The 19,212-nt window shown below is 40.1% G+C and overlaps 2 protein-coding genes across 2 annotated transcripts; one reads left to right on the forward strand and one right to left on the reverse strand.

Moving 5' to 3' along the window:
- Window positions 1-4,853: 4,853 nt before the first annotated feature.
- On the forward strand, window positions 4,854-7,560 carry agt (angiotensinogen). The gene is made up of 6 exons (XM_069659218.1): window positions 4,854-5,270; window positions 5,622-5,988; window positions 6,550-6,674; window positions 6,812-6,960; window positions 7,139-7,295; window positions 7,384-7,560. Exons 1-6 carry the CDS (start codon window positions 4,854-4,856, stop codon window positions 7,558-7,560), a joined length of 1,392 nt encoding a protein of 463 aa, XP_069515319.1.
- Window positions 7,561-9,539: 1,979 nt separating this feature from the next.
- Window positions 9,540-18,920, reverse strand: cog2 (component of oligomeric golgi complex 2). The gene is made up of 18 exons (XM_069658620.1): window positions 18,804-18,920; window positions 18,149-18,310; window positions 17,421-17,486; window positions 17,246-17,326; window positions 16,919-17,022; window positions 16,447-16,555; window positions 15,990-16,169; window positions 15,756-15,880; window positions 15,297-15,423; window positions 15,057-15,196; window positions 14,107-14,168; window positions 13,872-14,023; window positions 13,575-13,760; window positions 13,367-13,439; window positions 12,825-12,967; window positions 11,249-11,388; window positions 10,928-11,111; window positions 9,540-10,816 (listed from the first exon to the last, which is right to left on the reverse strand). The coding sequence occupies exons 1-18, from the start codon at window positions 18,858-18,860 to the stop codon at window positions 10,718-10,720; spliced, it is 2,190 nt and encodes a 729-aa protein (XP_069514721.1). The 5' UTR covers window positions 18,861-18,920; the 3' UTR covers window positions 9,540-10,717.
- Between the last annotated feature and the right edge of the window lie 292 nt (window positions 18,921-19,212).

The following is a 19,212-nucleotide window of genomic DNA, read 5'->3' on the forward strand; positions in this document are numbered from 1 at the left end:
AAGAACTGCTTCAAAAACTGACGTCAAAAAACGGTTTCAAAAACTGATATCAAAAATCAACAATAAAAACCAACCTCAAAAATCAACGTTAAAAACCAACCTCAAAACAACGTTAAAAACCAACCTCAAAAATCAACTTCAAAAAATGGCTTCAAAAATCGACATCAAAAGCTGACGTAAAAAAACGCCATCCAAAATCGACATCAAAAACCCTCGTCAAAAACCGGGGGAAAAAAACGGCCTCAAAAATCGACATCAAAAACTGATGTCAGCTTAAAAAATTGACATCAAAATCATCATCAAAAAACGACATCAGAAACCGATGTCAAAAATCAATGTCTTAAACCAAGGTGGTCAAAATTCGGCATCAAAACACGGCAAAAACTGAAATAAAAAACGGCTTCAAAAATTGACATCAAAAACTGCAGTTGAAAACCGTCACCAAAAATCAACTTAAAAAAAAAAAGTTAAAAAATGGCTTCAAAAATCGACATCAAACACTGACGTAAAAAAACGACATCAAAGATCGGTTTCAAAAACCGTTATCAAAGAATGACGTAAAAAATGGGCCCCAAAAATCGACATCAAAAAACAGCTTCAAAAAATTACGCCAAAAATCGACATCAACAATCAACGTCAAAAATCTACCTCAAAAACTGACGTAAAAAAGAGCTTCAAAAATTGTCATCAAAAAAATGATGTCAAAAAACGGCTTAAAAAATCATTGTCAGAAAATGGCTTCAAAAATCAACATCAAAAACTGATGTAAAAAAGAGCTTCAAAAATTGTCATCAAAAAACTGATGTCAAAAAACGGCTTAAAAAATCATTGTCAGAAAATGGCTTCAAAAATCGACATCAAAAACTGACGTCAAAAAACCGGCTGGAAAAATCAACACTAAAAAACAGCATCAAAAATCTACATAAAAAAACTGCTTCAAAAATTGATGTCAAAAAACGTCATCAGAAACCGATGTCAAAAATCAATATCTAAAATAAAGGTGGTCAAAAATCAGCATCAAAAACCAATGTCAAAAACTGATATTAAAAAAACGGCTTCAAAAACTGAGGTCAAAAAATGGCTTCAAAAACTGAGGTCAAAAAACGGCATCAAAAAACGACGCCAAGAAATGGCTTCAAAAACCAACGTTAAAAAGACGCAGTTAAAAACTGACATAAAAAAGCAGCTTCAGAAATTAATGCAAAACTGACATTTATGCTGCAAGGTAAACCTGCGAACCATCGCACGCCCTTGCGGCTGTGCAGTACTTGCCTGTTCAAGTATATCTTCTTCCCATTATTTTATGATAACTTAAAGAAATGCACCACCCATATTATTATTTGTTTTGCCCAATTGAAATGAAAATGTTGGGAGAGGTCAGAATCAAACTCTGTGTCTAAACCTCCCCTTTGACTCAAGGGTCAGACGCTCTATCCATTGAGCTATCTGCTTGCCCTGCCTGAGTAGGCTCATTTGGAGTTTTGAAATCATTTCAGTTGGGCATAATTGTAATGTTAAATGACTGAGGTTGAATTGGAAATGTTGTCAGAGGTCAGATTTGAACCTGGGTCTGAACATGCCCTTTGAGTCAAGGGTCAGGCACTCTGTCTTTGGAGCTATCTACTTGCCCTGCCTTAGTTGGTTCATTTGGAGTTATTAAATCATTGCAGTTGTGCATAATTGCATTTTCAAATGACTGTGATGGAAATGGGAATGGTAGAGGTCTGCGTCGAATCTGTGTCTGAACCTTCCCTTTGACTCAAGGGTTGGATGCTCTATCCATTGAGCTATCTGTTTGCCCTGCCTGAGGGGGCTCATTTGGAGTTGTGTAATGTTGTAGTGATTTGGTGCATTGGTTAATACAAATTAAGTTGTGGATCGAACTTGAGTCTGAAAGTTCTCTTTCATACATGGGATGGGTCCACTGAACTAGCTGAATAGCCTCTTTTAAGGCGGTCGTTTGGAGTGTCTGAAAAAGTCTAAAATTAAAAGACTTTGGTGCGTTGGTTAATTCGATAGAAGATGTGGCAGAGGTTGGGAGCAAACCTGGGTCTGAACGATCTCTTTGATAAACGGGATGGGTGCTCTTTTCATTGAGCTGATTAGCCCCTCTTAAGGTTTTTGTTTGGTTGTATGTACAAACCCATTAAAGCCCTTTTCATTATAAGTTTAAAAATGACCAGAGAAGATGTCCAAATGTTTCTTTTGTATTATTACCTTGTCACACTTGGATGTGTTTTTAGCGTCAAGTTACTTTCAGTTTTTGCTATACATCCCCTTAACTTCCCATAATCAGTTCTTATCACTTTAACAATGTTTATAAAAGATAAAACCAGGGCTGTCAAACACAAGACATGAGATGATGTTTCTCTTTCTGGTGAGAAAATCTTGTGTACCCTGCCCTGTTGACTCAGGACGTGTGTGGAGGAGTTTCCTCATTATGTTCAAGGATGTGGCCTTATCGTGGCAAATATGAAGCACATAAAAACTTAATAAACTCGTCTGCATGCCTTTAAAGAAAAAGTGTTTGCTCTTTCCCACGGACATATTGTTAACCCTATTAATACAGGCGTAACAGTTTCATAGTAACAGCACAAAGTGAGGATAACAAAAAGGTCTCTTTTGATTCAATACATTTACATTAATCAGTCATGTTGTTAGGAGACCTGCACAGATTCATTGATTAATATCTTAACTATAAATGAAATGCTTAACTATAGAATTAAATGTGTCTCAAATGTGAATTTCTAAAAGTAAAGGGAGTATTTTTGGGTTATAGACAAAAAAGTAGTATTTCTCGCTTTTGAAGGTGTTCATTTAGTTTAAATGCAAGTCAGTGGGATGTGAGATGTATTTTTATATCATTTAACAGGATTTTATGGTCATTGTGGTAATTTTATAGCAAATAATTAATGTGCACTAATGCTGTGGAATGGATACTGTGAATATGAATAATATCAGAAAGTGAAACTCAAGAGAAAGTCAAGTTAATACAGATGAACGTATGGTCACAATAATGGCATAATATGGTAAGAAACGTGAATCTGAATGTTAAATTACTTATTTTATTATTGATTTAAGTGATTCAGGTTTAAGACATATTTATTTGACACTTGTTAGGTTGAGTAAAATTTCGAGGAACTTGCGTGATTAACCACACGCACTCTTTCCTCCTCACAAATAATAGTGTCCACAATATGGTGACATTTCAGTGAGTCACTCTCAAACAACAACAAGCCTGGCTGTTCCTCTGCTTCCCACTGCTCCTATGTGAAAGTTGAGCTCTCTTTGCACCCCCTCCAGGATGCGCTTGCATCATCACTCCTAAAGTCAACATGTGAAGGGGACATTGGGTGGTCTCTTTCCTCTCTGTGTCAGACCTATTTATCTAAAGCAGGAGCACGTCAACAAGCGGGCCGTGAGTCACGACAGCAGAGCCCCTGACTCAATGCTGCTTTAGTTAATCAGTAACCAGAGTGGGAGCACAGTGGCTGGCTGGTCGGCCGGCTGGGTTAAATTAAGGGAGCAGGGGAGGCAGGACCTCATTCAGGACCAAACTCAGCAGCAGCAGACACACAGGGTAAGAGCAAACTTTTTATGCCTCTTGATTTTGAACGTACAAACTTGTCAAAAATGATGGGAGATATTTGAGTTTAGGGTGCTTTAAATGATGTGACTGATCCATTATATACTACAAAACCTTGAAATAATGTTTTATCAAATAATGTCTCAAACTGGTTTTCAGAAAACACCTCTGTCAAACTTCCTCGATCATTTGTCGGCTGTATCTCCCCTTAAATATATAAGTTCAAAAATAATCTGAATAATTACAACTTAAACATCAGAAAAATCAGAAATGTAGTCGGAATTTAGGATCTTGTCGCCATTTTTTTAACCACTGTCATTGAGTCATCAGGTACACAGGTTGGTTGTGTATAAGAACATTTGAGTGCACTGGTTTTATTGATAAAGGACCAAGGCCATGTCCTGCGGTACATGTCCAAACAGAGGAAAATCTAGTGTTTGCTCACGTCCACCAAGAGTCCATCAGTCCACATTTCTGCACGTTCAACTCAAAGGATAAAGTCCTACTTTTGCATAAGAGCACTCCTTTTCACAGACATCCATGTCAATGCAAAGTAAGTCAATGAAGAGATATTTGTCAGTCAACTTTTGCAACGCTTACTGACATTCACTAGCTACAAGATGGAAATATTTCAATGAATTTGTGAAGTAAAAAACATCTTTTTGATCATATACTTTTATAGCATTTTCTTTAATCCACTAATTCTAGATAAACACAGCCAGATTTGTCTCAAGTATCATATTCTCAAGAATGAGCAGCTTAGTCTTAACATTGGGACAATTAAAGCTTACAGTTTCTTGATGACTGCCTAAGAACTCTCCTTTTGCGTCCCCAATCTGAACAATGTTCTAACCGGGCCCAAATAAACAATGTCAGAATGAAACATCCATCTTGTTTCAGTTGGTAAAAACATGCAAATTTGCGCACACACACAGACGCATGTAGTCGATGTGTCTTCATTATCTATGCGACCTCCGTTGCAGAGGGTAATGCCTCCTCTCATTCACTGACCAGAATGTGTTAAGACACACAAAGAGCAATCAATCCATCACTGACATGCTGCTCTATGTCCAATGTTCTTGCCAGCCAATCCTGTCAGGGACGGAAAACCAGATCCAGCCAGATTCTCTGTGAAATGTACCATTTATAAGCCGACCATTACTCACAAAAACTCAGGCAGTTCTCTCGGTTAACTGTAAGAACTAAAAATATCTGTTTCCCTCCACAGAAGGAATTGTTTCAAAGTGACAACCAACAAAAGGTAAAGATGCAGATTCTGCAACCAGCCCTTCTTGCCCTCCTTCTTTGCTGCTACCTCTCAGGAAGCGAAGCCAACCGCGTTTACATCCACCCCTTCAGTCTCTTTGCCTTCGAGAATGTCAGCTGTGAGACCCTGCATGCCCAGACGACCAAGCCTCTTGAGACGCTTCCCGTGGCCCCCCTTGATATTGAAGTTCTGGCACCAGACAGCAGGGACCCGTCGAAATTGGATGCACAGAAGCAGAACATCACCGAGAGGACAGCGGTTCTTGCAGAGCTGTTAAACTCTCTGGGTCTCAGGATGTACATGGCTCTTAGCAGCAAGCAGCCAAGCACCAACATCCTCCTCTCTCCGGTCAACACCTATGGATCCCTCGTTACCTTCTACCTGGGAGCCTCCAAGAGGACAGCAAGCACGTTCCAGGTCTTTGCTTTTGATAAGAGATGTTCCTTCCCAATACCGATTCTGATACTTACAGTTTAGTATCGGCTGATACCGAGTATCCTTGCATACCATCAGAATTTAAAAATATTCATTATTGGTGGAAAAAACACTGATTGCTCATATTTTGCTAGTTTTGACTAACATTACACCCTCCTGCTAGCATAATTTACCTGAAACCTGGTGACATTTTTTGGGGGTATCACATTCATGTATCGGATCAGTGCATGAAATGGCCTACTCTTTGCTGAACAATTCTACTTTTGATTTGTGCAATTTGAATGAGTGGGTGACATGAAACTAAATGTTGTCCATTCACTCTTTTCCTTCCAGCATCTACTGGGTCTCAGTAGTGGCACTGACCAGGAGGACTGTGTGTCCTTGGTGGATGGACACAAGGTTCTCAAGACCCTGCAGAGCATCAATTCTTTGGTGGACGATGGAACAAAAGACGAAATTACTACCCAGGTGTGGACCTTTACTCGCCAAGGTGCTCAACTATCTGAGGATTTTATTCAAGGCACGCAGGACTTCTCGGACACATCGTTCATCCGCGGCGTTGACTTCTCCAAACCTCAGGAAGCAGAGCAGTTGGTGAACAGCTTCGTGGAGAAGACTTCAGATGGGAAGGTGAAGAGCATCTTCAAAGATCTGAACACCAGTAGCGACCTTCTGTTTCTTACTTCCTTCAACTTCCAAGGTCTGTATCCTCCTCTCTTTTGTTTAGACCTCTTCTAAGTTAACACCTTTAATTTTGGTGGACAGTAGAAATACTGGACCACTTATGAACCCAAACAGAATAGAGAGACATTCTCAATGCATTTACCATTCAGTATACAAGTGGGGCAGCTGTGGCTCAGAAGAGTCGGTCGTCTTTCAGTTGGAAGGTTGGGGGTTCAATCCCTGACTGCTACAGTCCACATGTCGAAATGTCTGTGGGCAAGACACTAACCCCAAATTGCTCCGGAAGACATAACCATTGAGTATGAATATTCATGAATGATTAGATCCTGATTGGAGGCAACTTACTTCATCAGTGTATGAATGTGTGTGTCAAAGGGTGAATGTGACGTGTAGTGTAAAAGCGCTTTGAGTTGAAGCGCTATATTAGGCCGTCCATTTACCATTTAAACACACTTGGATTTGACGGAGTGCAGTTGACCCATTTGCCGATATACCAAGCTGAAACCCTGCAGACAACGTTTATAGTACTTTCACTTACTGCAGTACCTGATTGTGTTCTTTGGTTTTGTCTGTTCAGGCAATTGGAGGACAGCCTTCCAACCAGAGAGGACCTCCATGCAGGAGTTTAGTGTGGATGAAACCACCATGGTGATGGCTCCAATGATGACCCACACAGGAATGTACCACTACCTGAACGATAAGGTAAATCTCAGCTCAGTTCATTTGTTGGCTCATTTTTTGCATTTCTTTTGATCACATATTTGCAGTTGTAGATTTTGAAATGTACTTGGCTGCGCGACTGCACTCAAATGTAATATATGACTTTTGTTTCATTTAAGGTACATCAGTGCACAGTTGTGAAGCTCTCTCTGAGCAAACGGTCCTACATGTTGCTTGTCCTGCCTCATGACGGGGCTAACCTACAAAACATAGAGTCACACCGGATCGCTGAAGTCATCGCTAACTGGTATCAGAGCCTCCAGGAAGGGTGAGTCTTAAGAATCTTAAGCATCCTTGGCCTTATATCCTCCTGCATCATCATTTTGATGTAGAGCCAACAAGGCTTTTGGTTCTAAGGGGACAAATTGTGAGCTACTGTTTTATTTCAGTTCAATACTTTTTATCTTTCAATGTTAAACTGTCCCTCCTTCTTTCCATCCTCCCAGTCTGTTGGAGCTCACACTCCCGAAGTTCTCCATGTCTTCTGTGATGGATTTACGTGACCTGCTTACAAATATGAACCCAGAAATTGAGGCCAAACTGTTGGGCTCCCAGGCTGAGTTCAGCCAACTCAGCAACACCAAACCCTTCAACGTAGATAAGGTAAAGATGAGAGCTCGTCTTCTCATATTCTTAACCTTGACTTCTCTTTGTTTACGTGCATCATTAACAGATCTCTGTCTCCTCTCAGGCGTTCCACAGGGTTATGTTTGAGATGTCAGAGGAAGGAGAAGAACCTCAGGACAAAATCCAGGAAGCAGGAGTCCCGCTGAAACTGACCATCAACCGGCCGTTCTTCTTCTCCGTCATAGAAGGAAATTCAAACGCCATGCTAATGCTGGGCAAGATCACCAACCCAACCCTCTAGAGCTATACGTTACGTTAAACCAACAAAAACCTCTGACATGACAAATATCAAACATACCAGTTCCTTCTTTCTTACAATGTGCAATCTGTAGCTGAAGTTAATGCAGGGGCACTGCACTTCACAAAGTAAGGAGTCACTGTGGTTCCCCGTCTCAGTATTTATAAAAACCTGTTACTTTAAACTCAGCCTGTTAAAATTCTGTTGAAATTTGCTTTTTGTTTTCTGTCAAATTTATTGTAGCAGAGTTCTGAACATTGTTTTTCAGTAGAATAGGTACAGTAACCATGATTCTCTATGATGAATGACTAATACTTTGTATATTGTAACTAAGAGTTTATTTTTGTTTTGCTAGGATTTGTGATTGCTATAATAAAACATTTGTATCCCTATATAGTTAAAATGTGTGTCTTTTTATCAGGGTGCTGCTTCTGATAAGTTATGTATCAGTACTAACAGCTTCGGGGGGACAGCCTACTAAACTGGACTGCAGGGCGATGCTGAACTGGTGTTCACTGAACCTCTTCGTCAGGGATTATGCCACAGTTATTTCATACAACAGGATGAATTTAGGTATTCATACCTTCAGCTTGACTCCTGACAATATCTTGAGCATTTTTTTTAATGTGTAATATCCATTTGTTTGCATGTACCATATGTCCTTGAGCTTTCACGGTAGTGCAAACACTAATATACACACTTCATTGGTGGAATATCCAATAGAAACTGTTCATCTGTTCAAACTCGATCATATGTGAGGATTTGCTGTTTTTCCTTTCACTTATTTAGTCTGTTGTTAATTATTTACATGTTTGTACTATTTATTGTAAGAAACAAACAATGTGAAGGCGTCACTTTAGGTTTCAGGAAATTGTGAAGACATTTACAATTACAAACCAAATAACCGACTTCCAATAATCGACTACTGGAGAAAAATCATCCTAATCATCAGATGAATCCATAAGTTAAAGTCCTACACAAAACAGTTCAATAAGAGCTCCACCTCAACGAACTACAAGAGTCAAATCCTGCATTTTGAAAAATATGAGTAATAACCTTTTCCAGAAATCTGGGCATTTTATTTGACCCTCAGCTAAAATTTGACCATCATGTCAAGAAGTTGGTACAAACCTGTTTCTTTCAACTGCGAAACATTGCTAAAAATAAGACAATTTTTATCAGCTCTGGACTCAGAACGCATCATTCATGCCTTCATCTTTTCCCGACTCAAATTCTGCAATTTTCTATTTACCTGCCTTAGCCAGTCCTCTCTGTCGTGTCTTCAACTCGTCCAGAATGCAGCAGCCAGACGTTTAACTCTGAGAAATTGCGGATCTCACATTGCACCTGTTTTAGCCTCACTGCACTGGCTACCAATTAAATTCAGAATCATGATACCACACAAAACTTAAAACTAAGGGCGACTGCTCCTTTGCTGTTTAAACCCCCAGACCTCCACCTCCCATTAAATCCGCTGAATCTGTTGACTGCTTCAAAAAACTCTTAAAAACCCACCTTTTTATCTTGGCTTTTAGATAACCTTTGGTCTTATACGTTTAATGTGGGCATATGTGTTATTATTATTTTATGATACATAATAGTTTAACAGTCAAAGGGTTCATCAGTCTGCAGTACTTTTATGTTCTTACTACCTTACTTCCTTCACTTATGTATTTTTACAGTTTGGTATAAGTACTTGGACTACACAGTGGTGCAATGGTTAGCGCTGTCGCCTCACAGCTAGAAGGTTCCTAGAATAAGTTTGGACGTTGGGGGCCTTTAATAAATAAATACAAATAAATAAATAAATGTACCCTGCCTCTTGCCTAATGACAGTTGGGATAGGCTTCAGCCGCCCCATGACCCTGAACAGGTATAGATAATGGATGGATGGATGGATGGCATTCGGACTCTTACTTGTATAAAATACTTGAATAGTTCCTCTCTCTGTCCACCACTGACAACAGCTTTTATCCAGTGAATGTAATTTTAATATGACACACAAATTCAACACTGTATCCAAAGTTTTTCTATTTAATCCCAAGTAATGTAATTTAGTTTAAATATATTATACCATACAACTTTAGATTTTCAAAAAGGTATGTTACACATGTTAAGTTACAATCTTGAAGTTCTCAGCGTCGTTCTATTTGGCGGCTCCTTGTGGCGATAAAAGGCAATTGCGGGCGCATACGTCCTAGATAATAAGACGTCCACGGTTGGCTCAGGTTGTAACTCTTGATTTTCCTCGCTGACGGTCACTTTCCTTTTTAGACTGTTTGCCTTCATCTGAGCGTCAAATTTGTTTCTTTTTCTTTGGATTTTCACTTATTGTTGAAGTTGTATCTGTAGTCATCGATCTTTTCTTTGTTTGTTTAGCCATAGTAGATTACTGTTTACTCGCAACACTTGCAGAGCAGAAAAGCAGCCGCTTAGCTCCGCCTACCCTCTCTGGCAGACCAACCACTGCTGGGTGATGGAAAACGCGTCACTAACTGGGCGCCGATTGTGATTTTTTTCGAGAAAGTCGCCACAGACACCCAGTCTGTAATACTGCAAATGCAAAGGCTTTCATCAGTGGGCCATAGGCTCAATCACCATTGTGTTACCTCACTCGGGGATAGATAGAGACTTAACAGACATTTATTTAAATGAAAATCTTATGATTATATCTTTAAAACTTTTTTAAATTAATCCTTCACCAAGTAGCAGACATAAACATTCTCTCTTTACAGCTTAGATTTGAGATGTGGCCCAACATATGATCAGTACAATAACTTTCTATAGAGCAGTGTAAGTCACCGGCACCAGTCATCAGTCATTTGGTTAACAAAATTATATTTTCATTGTACCACAAAGTCCCATTTGTTTACATGCCCACAGTAGAAGCAATGATGATCCAGTGTCACTCACAGCAACTTACTACAAGTTCCTGTTGTTGACATGTTTGAGCACTGTGGCTCTGACGTCTGAATTAAACAAAGATTTTACACAAAAGGTTGAAAAAGGATCTCAGTAGTGTCAGTTCTTGTCCTACATTCTTCCTGGTCGGATCACCTTAACCTGTTACCAGATCTTCTGTCTTCCTTCATAAATCTTCAGGGAATGCAGGGATGAGTGCAGCATGTTAGTTGATTTCAGTCATCACTGAGTAAACGTTTCACTGGTTCTGTTCAGTGAGCTCTCTGGCCTCTTTCACAAGATCCATCAGAGTGGAGAACATGGAGATGTCACTTGGCTGAAGACCCATCTTCTGGATCTGAAACGTCCCAATAGAGCAGAGTGTGTCAATGTACTTCAGGTGGCACTAAAGTTTAAAACACAACTTTAAAGTAATTTGTCAGCACATATTTGTGCACTCGCCACCTACCTGTTCCCCCAGGTATTCCACATCCAGTGCCAGCTGAAGCCGTATCTTGCTGTCGTCTGTGGGTCCACCGTTTGCTCCTGCTGTTGTAGTCGTGGTCGCACCCTTTCTGGCTTGCTTCAGACGCTTCAGACTCTCCTCCATCTTTCTGACTGAGCTGAGCACCTCAGAGATTGTCTCGTAGTACCTGAACACGAGAAAGATGGAAAATTTCAGTTTCCTCAAATGATATCAAACGGAATAAAATAAAAATATAGGCACAGGCCTTTTAATTCCACAATAATGATACTAAATGGGTCTAGTGCAGGGTGTGAGCATGCTTACCTCTGTGTGCACTCAGACAGTACTACTCGCAGCCACTCCTGTGCAGTAGAGGGTGTGACCAGCCCCGTCGAGTCGGTCAGCAGCTGATGAAGAGGGCGTAAGGCGTTGTCCATGTAGGCTGAGGCACGCACCGGCAGCTCCTGTTCAGTTAAATGTTTTACGCACAGCGAGGCTTTCACAAACATGCTTGTTGTAAAGATTTACTTTTAAATGCATGCTTATGTAAAGGATTGCTGTTAATTGAAAATTTAATAAGTACAACATTTTGTTCATGTTAATTTTATGGAGAAGCAGTTTATGTCCTGACTTGTATTCTTCTATATTAAACAACAAAATTAAAACTGTGTTTTGGACTACATTTATTGATGCATGGCTCTTATCAAAACTGCTTTACACAGTTTGATGTGAATTTGCAATGTGCAGCTCTGTTGTGTCGGATAAAGAGAATCAGTATCAGCTGATACTTTAATAAAGGACTTAGATCACATTCAGCGTACATAAAACCTGTTCAGCACATCCATATTTAATGGTTATAAGTGTGTCTGTGTGACCGCCAGAGTTTTCCCAAACTGCCATTTTCAAGGCCGACCATTAAAGTTTCCATGAAACCTGGCAGAGTGCTACTTCATTCTGCTGATTTATGTGTTTTCTATAAAACAGGAAGTTAGGTATGGACATGTTGCTGATATTGATTAGCGTTTTGAGCAGCTAACATCTTAAGGATAATAATAATAATGGTGATTGTAATATAACAATCATGATAGTAATAATGATTATAATAATATTTGATAGCATTATAATAATTCTTGTTAACAAAAAAAAATGTAAAAAAAATAAATTATAAAATAAAAATAAATAAATAGAAAAAAAAAAGGGAAAGAAAGGAGGACCAGCCCGCACCCCGCGGGACCGACGGGCATGAGCACAGGGCCCCACAGCCCAGGGCGAGGCATGGATCAGAGGCCAGGAAACCCCAAAATGATTTTATTTGTTAATGTTTTAATTTATGTGCTGTTGTTGATTTTTTGCTTGTTTTTTATTTATTTATTTTTATAATTTTGTATTTTTTTGGCTTAATTCTTCATCAGCAGATTTAGTGGGGGCGCTCTGGGCAGCCCCCTCTGCTGCAAGAAGGAGCCTGCCCGCCTTACACATCCCACTGGATGATGTAATGGACAGCCCCCAGACCCTTGAGGAAGGAGCCTGTCCACTGCCGAGCACCCCACGTCACAGTATTGTTTGAAATATTTGATGTAGTATTTTGGGTTTCCCGGCCTCCGACACCACCTGGCACGTAGGCGAGGAGATCAAATGCCATCAATGTATTAACATGCATGAACCGAGTTTTATTAAAAATCTTGCCGGTTAATGCATTTTTAAATGTGAAATTCTGACCTTTAGTTATACTATTTCAATCGGAAAAAAAGGATATGCCGCAACACATTTCCAACTGCATAAGCCCTCCAGGTTCTGTCTGAATCAGGCAAGCAATGCTTGTGATGTTTGCTGTGAGATACGTTATATGATGAAATATAAAGAGAAAAATGCGTGTGTGCATGTTTGCAGCTTCACTGACCTTGTTAGTCCTGCGGTAGAGTCGTGGAACCTCAGAGGCGCTCTTCAGGAAGCGGCAACTGCGTTCAGTCAGATGCTGGGTCATCTTTGTGTTCAGAGTGGGAATGCTACTTGACAGGCAAGCCTTTGAGTCTGACAGAGCATCTGACATCGAAAGTAACACGAGTCAATGCAAACGTACACACACGGTCTGAGTTAAATTCTATCACTGAGATATTGTCTTTGAAGATGTCATTTTAAAAAGCCTGCCGGGGATTGAAAGATAACATTTCTAAATGTCAGTGCTAGATTTAGGTTTGCATTGATACGTGTCTCTTGGCATGATTTCCATAAAACAGCCGACAAAGTGCACTTATCCTGAAAAGGTTTGAAATTTTACTAGTATTACAGTTTCTATTTAAAGAAACATTTAATGAAAGTGCAATATGCCAGTGTCTTCCTCATTTCCAGACAGAAGTTACAGATATTACAGCACAAGAGCCAGCAAACACTGTGGCGTAAGTAAAGCACAATTACTTCTACATTAACTGAACGGTAGTTTACCTTCCACAATGGCAAAGTTTTTGAATCCGTTGACTTCTAACCGTTGTCTGACCATCTCTGACAACTCTGGTAACTGAGAGGGAAAAAAACACTTTGTCACTGATTGAAAACTTTGACTTAGGTAAACCAACCAAGTGTAAAATTGAATACATGCATGCACATGGGAACTACATATGTTAAAACATGTATTTAGTTTGTGCATGTGCACCTTCTCCTGCAGCTTTTCGACATCAGCTGCGATGTAGACCAGCTGTTTGGTGGACAGCGTGGCAGGACTCCCGCTCTCGCTGCCACCCTCCTCTAGCGATGTTCGGCTGGAGGTGGAGGAGGCTGAACTGGGCAGAGGCCTTGTTGGTTCTTTGGTCACCTCTGGGGTTGCAGTCTTCGTCAACACCTGTGCGGACAAGCTATCAAGTTACAGCAGGATTTCTATTCATTTTATATTGGAATGACTGCTGTTACAAATAATTTCTAAATAATTTTAATATTCCTCTGGTTTATTTACTTCATCAAGAAACTTGGCGTATCGGGAGTAGAGTTGCAGCGTGAGCTTCCAGAAGCGATGGGCCAGAGGTGACAGGTAGATTTTGTCAGACCAACATCTCAGAAGGCACGACCACAACACCTCCGATACCTGCAGGTGGTATGCACTACCAGCTGGACATGAACAGACACACAGCTATTACAGTTAAAGTGTCATGAGATACACACTGGTGTTCATTACTGAAACAAACTCGTACCTGGAGCCGCCTCTAGTCCATCGCTTACGGCGTTCTCCAAACTTCCTGCTATTTCCTTGTACCTGAAAAAACAAGGACGACACAAACAGAGAGAGGAAGAACAAAACAATCGATTTGTTATGAGCTTATTTGTTGCATCCGCTGAGATATGCAGGTACCCGTGACATGAAACAGCACTGTGTGCATTGGAAAGTTTGGACTTTCCAGAGAAGCTGAACCGTGCAGGTTTGTATTGTGAAATGAGGACACGAGCCCTAATCTTTACAGTGTGTGTGTATGCGCGAGGGGGTTGACAAACACGAACATTCATCTACTTTTTCACACGGATCAATGGCCATTCAGTCAAGGTCCAGTGTCATGTTTATGGAATACATTTAGTAATACGCTGACACACATCTTTGATTTACATCATTCTTCTTGTCATCATTCTGCATTAAACTCACTCCCATAAGCATTTTTCCAGATTGCAATAAAATTGGGCGTTGTTAAACATGTGAGCATCTGCCAACTTGTTTTATTCCCCTAAAAAATGCCGACAGGCTGCAATTTTAATCAAAGCCTGTCCTCTGAGACCTTAAAACAAAACCGGACGACTCTTCAAAAATACATGCTGTGCAGAAATTCCAGCTTCACAAATGTAGCACAATATTCCTATAAGCTGACGTCTGCAAGGAAGGAAAAATGATGGAATCTAGGTTGCGTATGACTATATTTTAATATTTTGGGAAATAAACTCGTATGATTTCTTGCAGAGAGTTATATAAGAGGTGATATATCACTCTGATTTTAAAAACAAAGCTGCAGCCAGATTAGTTTAGCTGAGCATTGAGAATAGGGACAGAGATACGGATAGCCTGGCTCAGTCAAAAGGTAAAAAAAGCCTTTAATCTACTCCACAGCTCACTAGACTGTGGTATGTAGAGTAAAGATAGTATGGAAATAATATGCACCGTAGTTGAAAGTAGACAGGCAGGTTCCATTTGTTGTGGAAGCTGGTGTACGAGGGGTGAACTCTCAGTCTCTTCACACTGGCCTGCGAGCTGCACTGACGCTCAAACCGCCGCACAAACTCCATACTGGCACTGTAACGCTAAAGCAGAAGATAGGGAGTTAACAGAAACCACACAAGATATAATGCTCAAAACAGTGAACGCATACACGAACAAACTGTGAAACTGTGACTGCTGTACCTCAAAGAATATGTCGGGGTTTCCAGGGTTGAAAAGGTAGGCCAACCTCTCCTCTATCGCTTTGATTATCTCCGGCCACACTGAGTTCACCAGGAAGTCATAACCTGGAACGCTGTCTGCTTTGTCACTGAGAGGGGAAAAACAGCATGTTAAAAATACCTTATGACATCATCTACATTGGTCACTACTCCAGACTCATTTTATGCACACTATCTCTGTGTTTTTATTTTTGGAGAAATCTTCAAAGTTGGTCCCCTCTTAAAATATGTGATGTAAATGATTGAGGGTAATCACATTAAAACATAATAAAACAAAACAAATGAATATCAAAAGTGTGATTAATATGCTGAATTCAGCAGCTCTACAGATCAAAGCTTGTGAGTCGAGAGGGTTTTAAGCACAACAAAGTACTCCTTGATCTACACATGAATAAAATGGATTCTATGATAACATCAATACCTGGATATCGCCCCACCAGTCACCTCTCTCAGCAGTCTGCAGTGATGAGGAACAAACTCCAACAGTCTAGTGTACATCACCTGAAGACCGTTCGGACTGGACTTAACCACCTCTTCTACTATCACCTAAAAGAGGAAGAGGAAATAAGAGGATGTTGTGGCCTTCTTAATGTCTTCAGAAAAGGAAAAATGCCATTGGATCAACAGTGTGTGAAAACATGCATGGCACATTTACCTGGTCCATGTATGGTTTAACCAGCACCTGCCCTACCAGGGCCTCAGCATCTCGAGTCTTGTCTATGGTGGCATATGTCCTCAGGCAGTGACGCACCATGTCTACATTGGTTGTTTGGAGACCCTCGATCAGCAGGCCCTCCAGAGACTGCTGCAGCATGGAGGTGATACCTGCGATACGCTGGCAGAGAACAGAAACTTGTCACACAGACAACTAAAAAAATATGGCAACTGAAAAGTATTCCATTAAAAGTACCTTCTAGTAAAGACAAAGTTGAATCAATGTGAAAACAATAATTAATACTTTAGACATTTTCTCTATAGGACAGCAAAGAAACAAATTATCGTTATAAAATTACAAGATTGATGGATTGACAGAAGAGCAGCCAGACAGACAAACTGATGGACTATGTGCTTGTTTTATTAGCTGCCTGACTGATTGACCCGTCCACACTTACTGGTCTAACTTTGTCGAGTAGGGGCATGCCTTTGCTCTGCACAGCGTGGAACTGCAGCTGGTTGAATTCTGTAGCAATCCTCTCCAGGATCTGACCTGCTAACAAAGGACTGCACGCAGACAGGCATGAAGTCAGAAGTTTTGCATTGCTGTTCCTGCAGGACGCTAGCTCAAAATATTTAAACCACTGGCGCGCTTAAGTACTCTTTCCATGTATTTGAACATTTGATATTTTTTTACAATGTAATGCATTTCAATTCCCAATTAAATAGAAATATATATTTTCCCACTGCAGTTAAAACAATGATTGTAACTATTTAATTGACTGTATCTATCGAGGGACTTCCTATTTGCCATACCTGGTGAGGACAAAAATTGAAATGCAAATATTGAACATCAACTTGGTAAATACCCTGCACACATTAAATGAAAGGTGTTTACCAAGTGGGTTTGTTAGCATGTCAGTTTCCCACCTGCTGATTTCCAGAGAGCTGGATTCCTTAGAGTTCTGGGAGTGTAGGATCTTTTCAATCTTCTCCACTGAGCGCACCACCTGAATCAGCCTCAAAACACACACCTGAAGGATGGGACGGTAATGGTTAGATAAATATTTTAGATTATCCCACAGAGTAGACAGCTGCCTACTATTGCAAATGCTGTCAACGTGAGGGTTAACAAACTAATATTGCTAAAAACAAAATTAAAAATCAACTTCATAATTGTTATAGCACTACTTTTAAATGAGTAATACACATTTGGGATCAAATGATGAAGCCAGAAAACGTGATAAGGAACCAAACCTTTTTTTTCTGCAGGTCATCCCGTTTGGACAGCTGGCTGTCTATAGCCTCAATCACCTCACTCACACAGGATCGCAGACACTGCAATACACAACAGCCAGACCAGTGCATGCCATTAACACTCTGTGGTGCGAATTGATCAACGCTTACTAAATGTACTTATAAATATACCTACCATAACCTCCTCTCTTAGCTGTCCAAGTGGAATAGAAAGCTGATTGAGGGCTTTGTCCATCCCCACCTGCGACAAGAGAACAGAGCTGTGAGATTAGAAAACAGCTTACCCTCACACTATCACATTTACTTTAAAATAGGAAAACTGTGGTGTGTTGCCTTTCATTTTTCAAGAGCATAAAAAGAGACTAAGAGCACTGAACAATAAGGGCTGATGCTACTGAGAATACAAATTAGAAAAGAAAACAATCAGACCTTTTCTTCTTATTTTAACATAACACAAACAAATGTTTTGTCATAGAACACATTTAGTGGTAGGACAACATGTCTTGTTTGAAAGATTACTCTAACAGTCTAACTTGATTTTTAAAAGTAAAATAACTGACACTTAAATAATTTCAAAGAATGAACAACAAAAACACAAAAAAAATTATAAGTATTGGTGTGGTTTACTGCTCTGCAGTGTCCTTATACATATTTGCCAATGTACAAACACACCAATATCAACATAAACATATTTGACAATATAAACTAAAGGCATTGTTTTGCAGAAATATAGGTTGAGCTGTAAAGGACATAATGAAACATTTTAGCTAATAGTCTTCAGGCATTATCAGAGAAGCTTCCTCAGTAGACCAGGGCAATTATTTCTGGTTGCCCTTACTGTCTTTTGTCGACTACAAGCTGTTGGTTCAAAATATACAACAACTGCGGTACATTACAACTGACCAGGTTTGTGGAGAGGTTAACAAAGTCAGCATAGTCCTTATTGATGAGCTCCACCATGGCCGTTTTCAGCAGCTTATAGTAGAGCTCCAGATCCTCTCTCATCTCCTCCAGCTGGACCTGCTTCCGACACTCTGCCAAAAACCGGTCAACGTCGAAGTCATCCTGCACACAGAGAGACAACAGACAACGAGATCAGACAGACCAGAAGGACACAGTCGCATAAGATAACATCCAGGGTAATCAGTCATGCATAGAATAACATCTAGTATTACTAGAACGTGGTCAAACTAGCTGTATCATAACATGGAGAGTGATAATCGACTAAGCTACAAATTGCCAGTCCAGAAAGACAAACTCGTAAACGTCAAACAGGTTGGACACTTTTAACATATTGCTAACGTCGTTTGCTATTAAGGATTATGGTTCATGCACAGGAACGTGAGCCTTTGGCGTGAACATCTGGCAAGACTGTGAGTGAAGTTTCGACGCTAATTAACCTTATGAAATATCCATATTTTAAGACCAGAAAGGTTTGAGAATGATCAGGAGCATCCTATTTACACAGTCATTAATAGTGAACTACCTAATGCTAGCTAGTTTAACAGCATTAGCTTTCGTTAGCACGTTACCACACGTAACGTATATGGCCTCTTACCTTCATAAACACATCTTTATCGAAGCATAAAGAATCTGGTCCCTTTGGTAGATTCATATTGGAATATAAAACCCAGCTACGATATGTAAATACAGAAGTCACAAGCCTTCAGCTAGCTGCTGTAATAAGCTTCCGCAAACATGGCAAGCACACCAACGAAGAAGAAGTCAGGCGGACCACTAGACAGGTTATAATTATACTACAGCGCCCTCTAGAGGCAGTGGGTGGTAAATGTACTGTAGCCTTCAGGAAAAAAACCTACTACGGGTTTTAAAAGACAGTAAAGAAAGTCATATAGTTGTGGGCACACTAATGCCCAGAGCAGGGCAACAAAAATCTTTGTTTAGCTTTGTTAATCTTTTTTAGCTCAAATGAATTGATGCCGCATTATCAAACATGGAAATTCAAC

The sequence above is a fragment of the Semicossyphus pulcher genome, unplaced genomic scaffold, assembly GCF_022749685.1.
Source record: "Semicossyphus pulcher isolate SPU_LCO1_2020_fin unplaced genomic scaffold, fSemPul1.0.p SCAF_12, whole genome shotgun sequence".
Taxonomy (NCBI): Eukaryota; Metazoa; Chordata; class Actinopteri; order Labriformes; family Labridae; genus Semicossyphus; species Semicossyphus pulcher.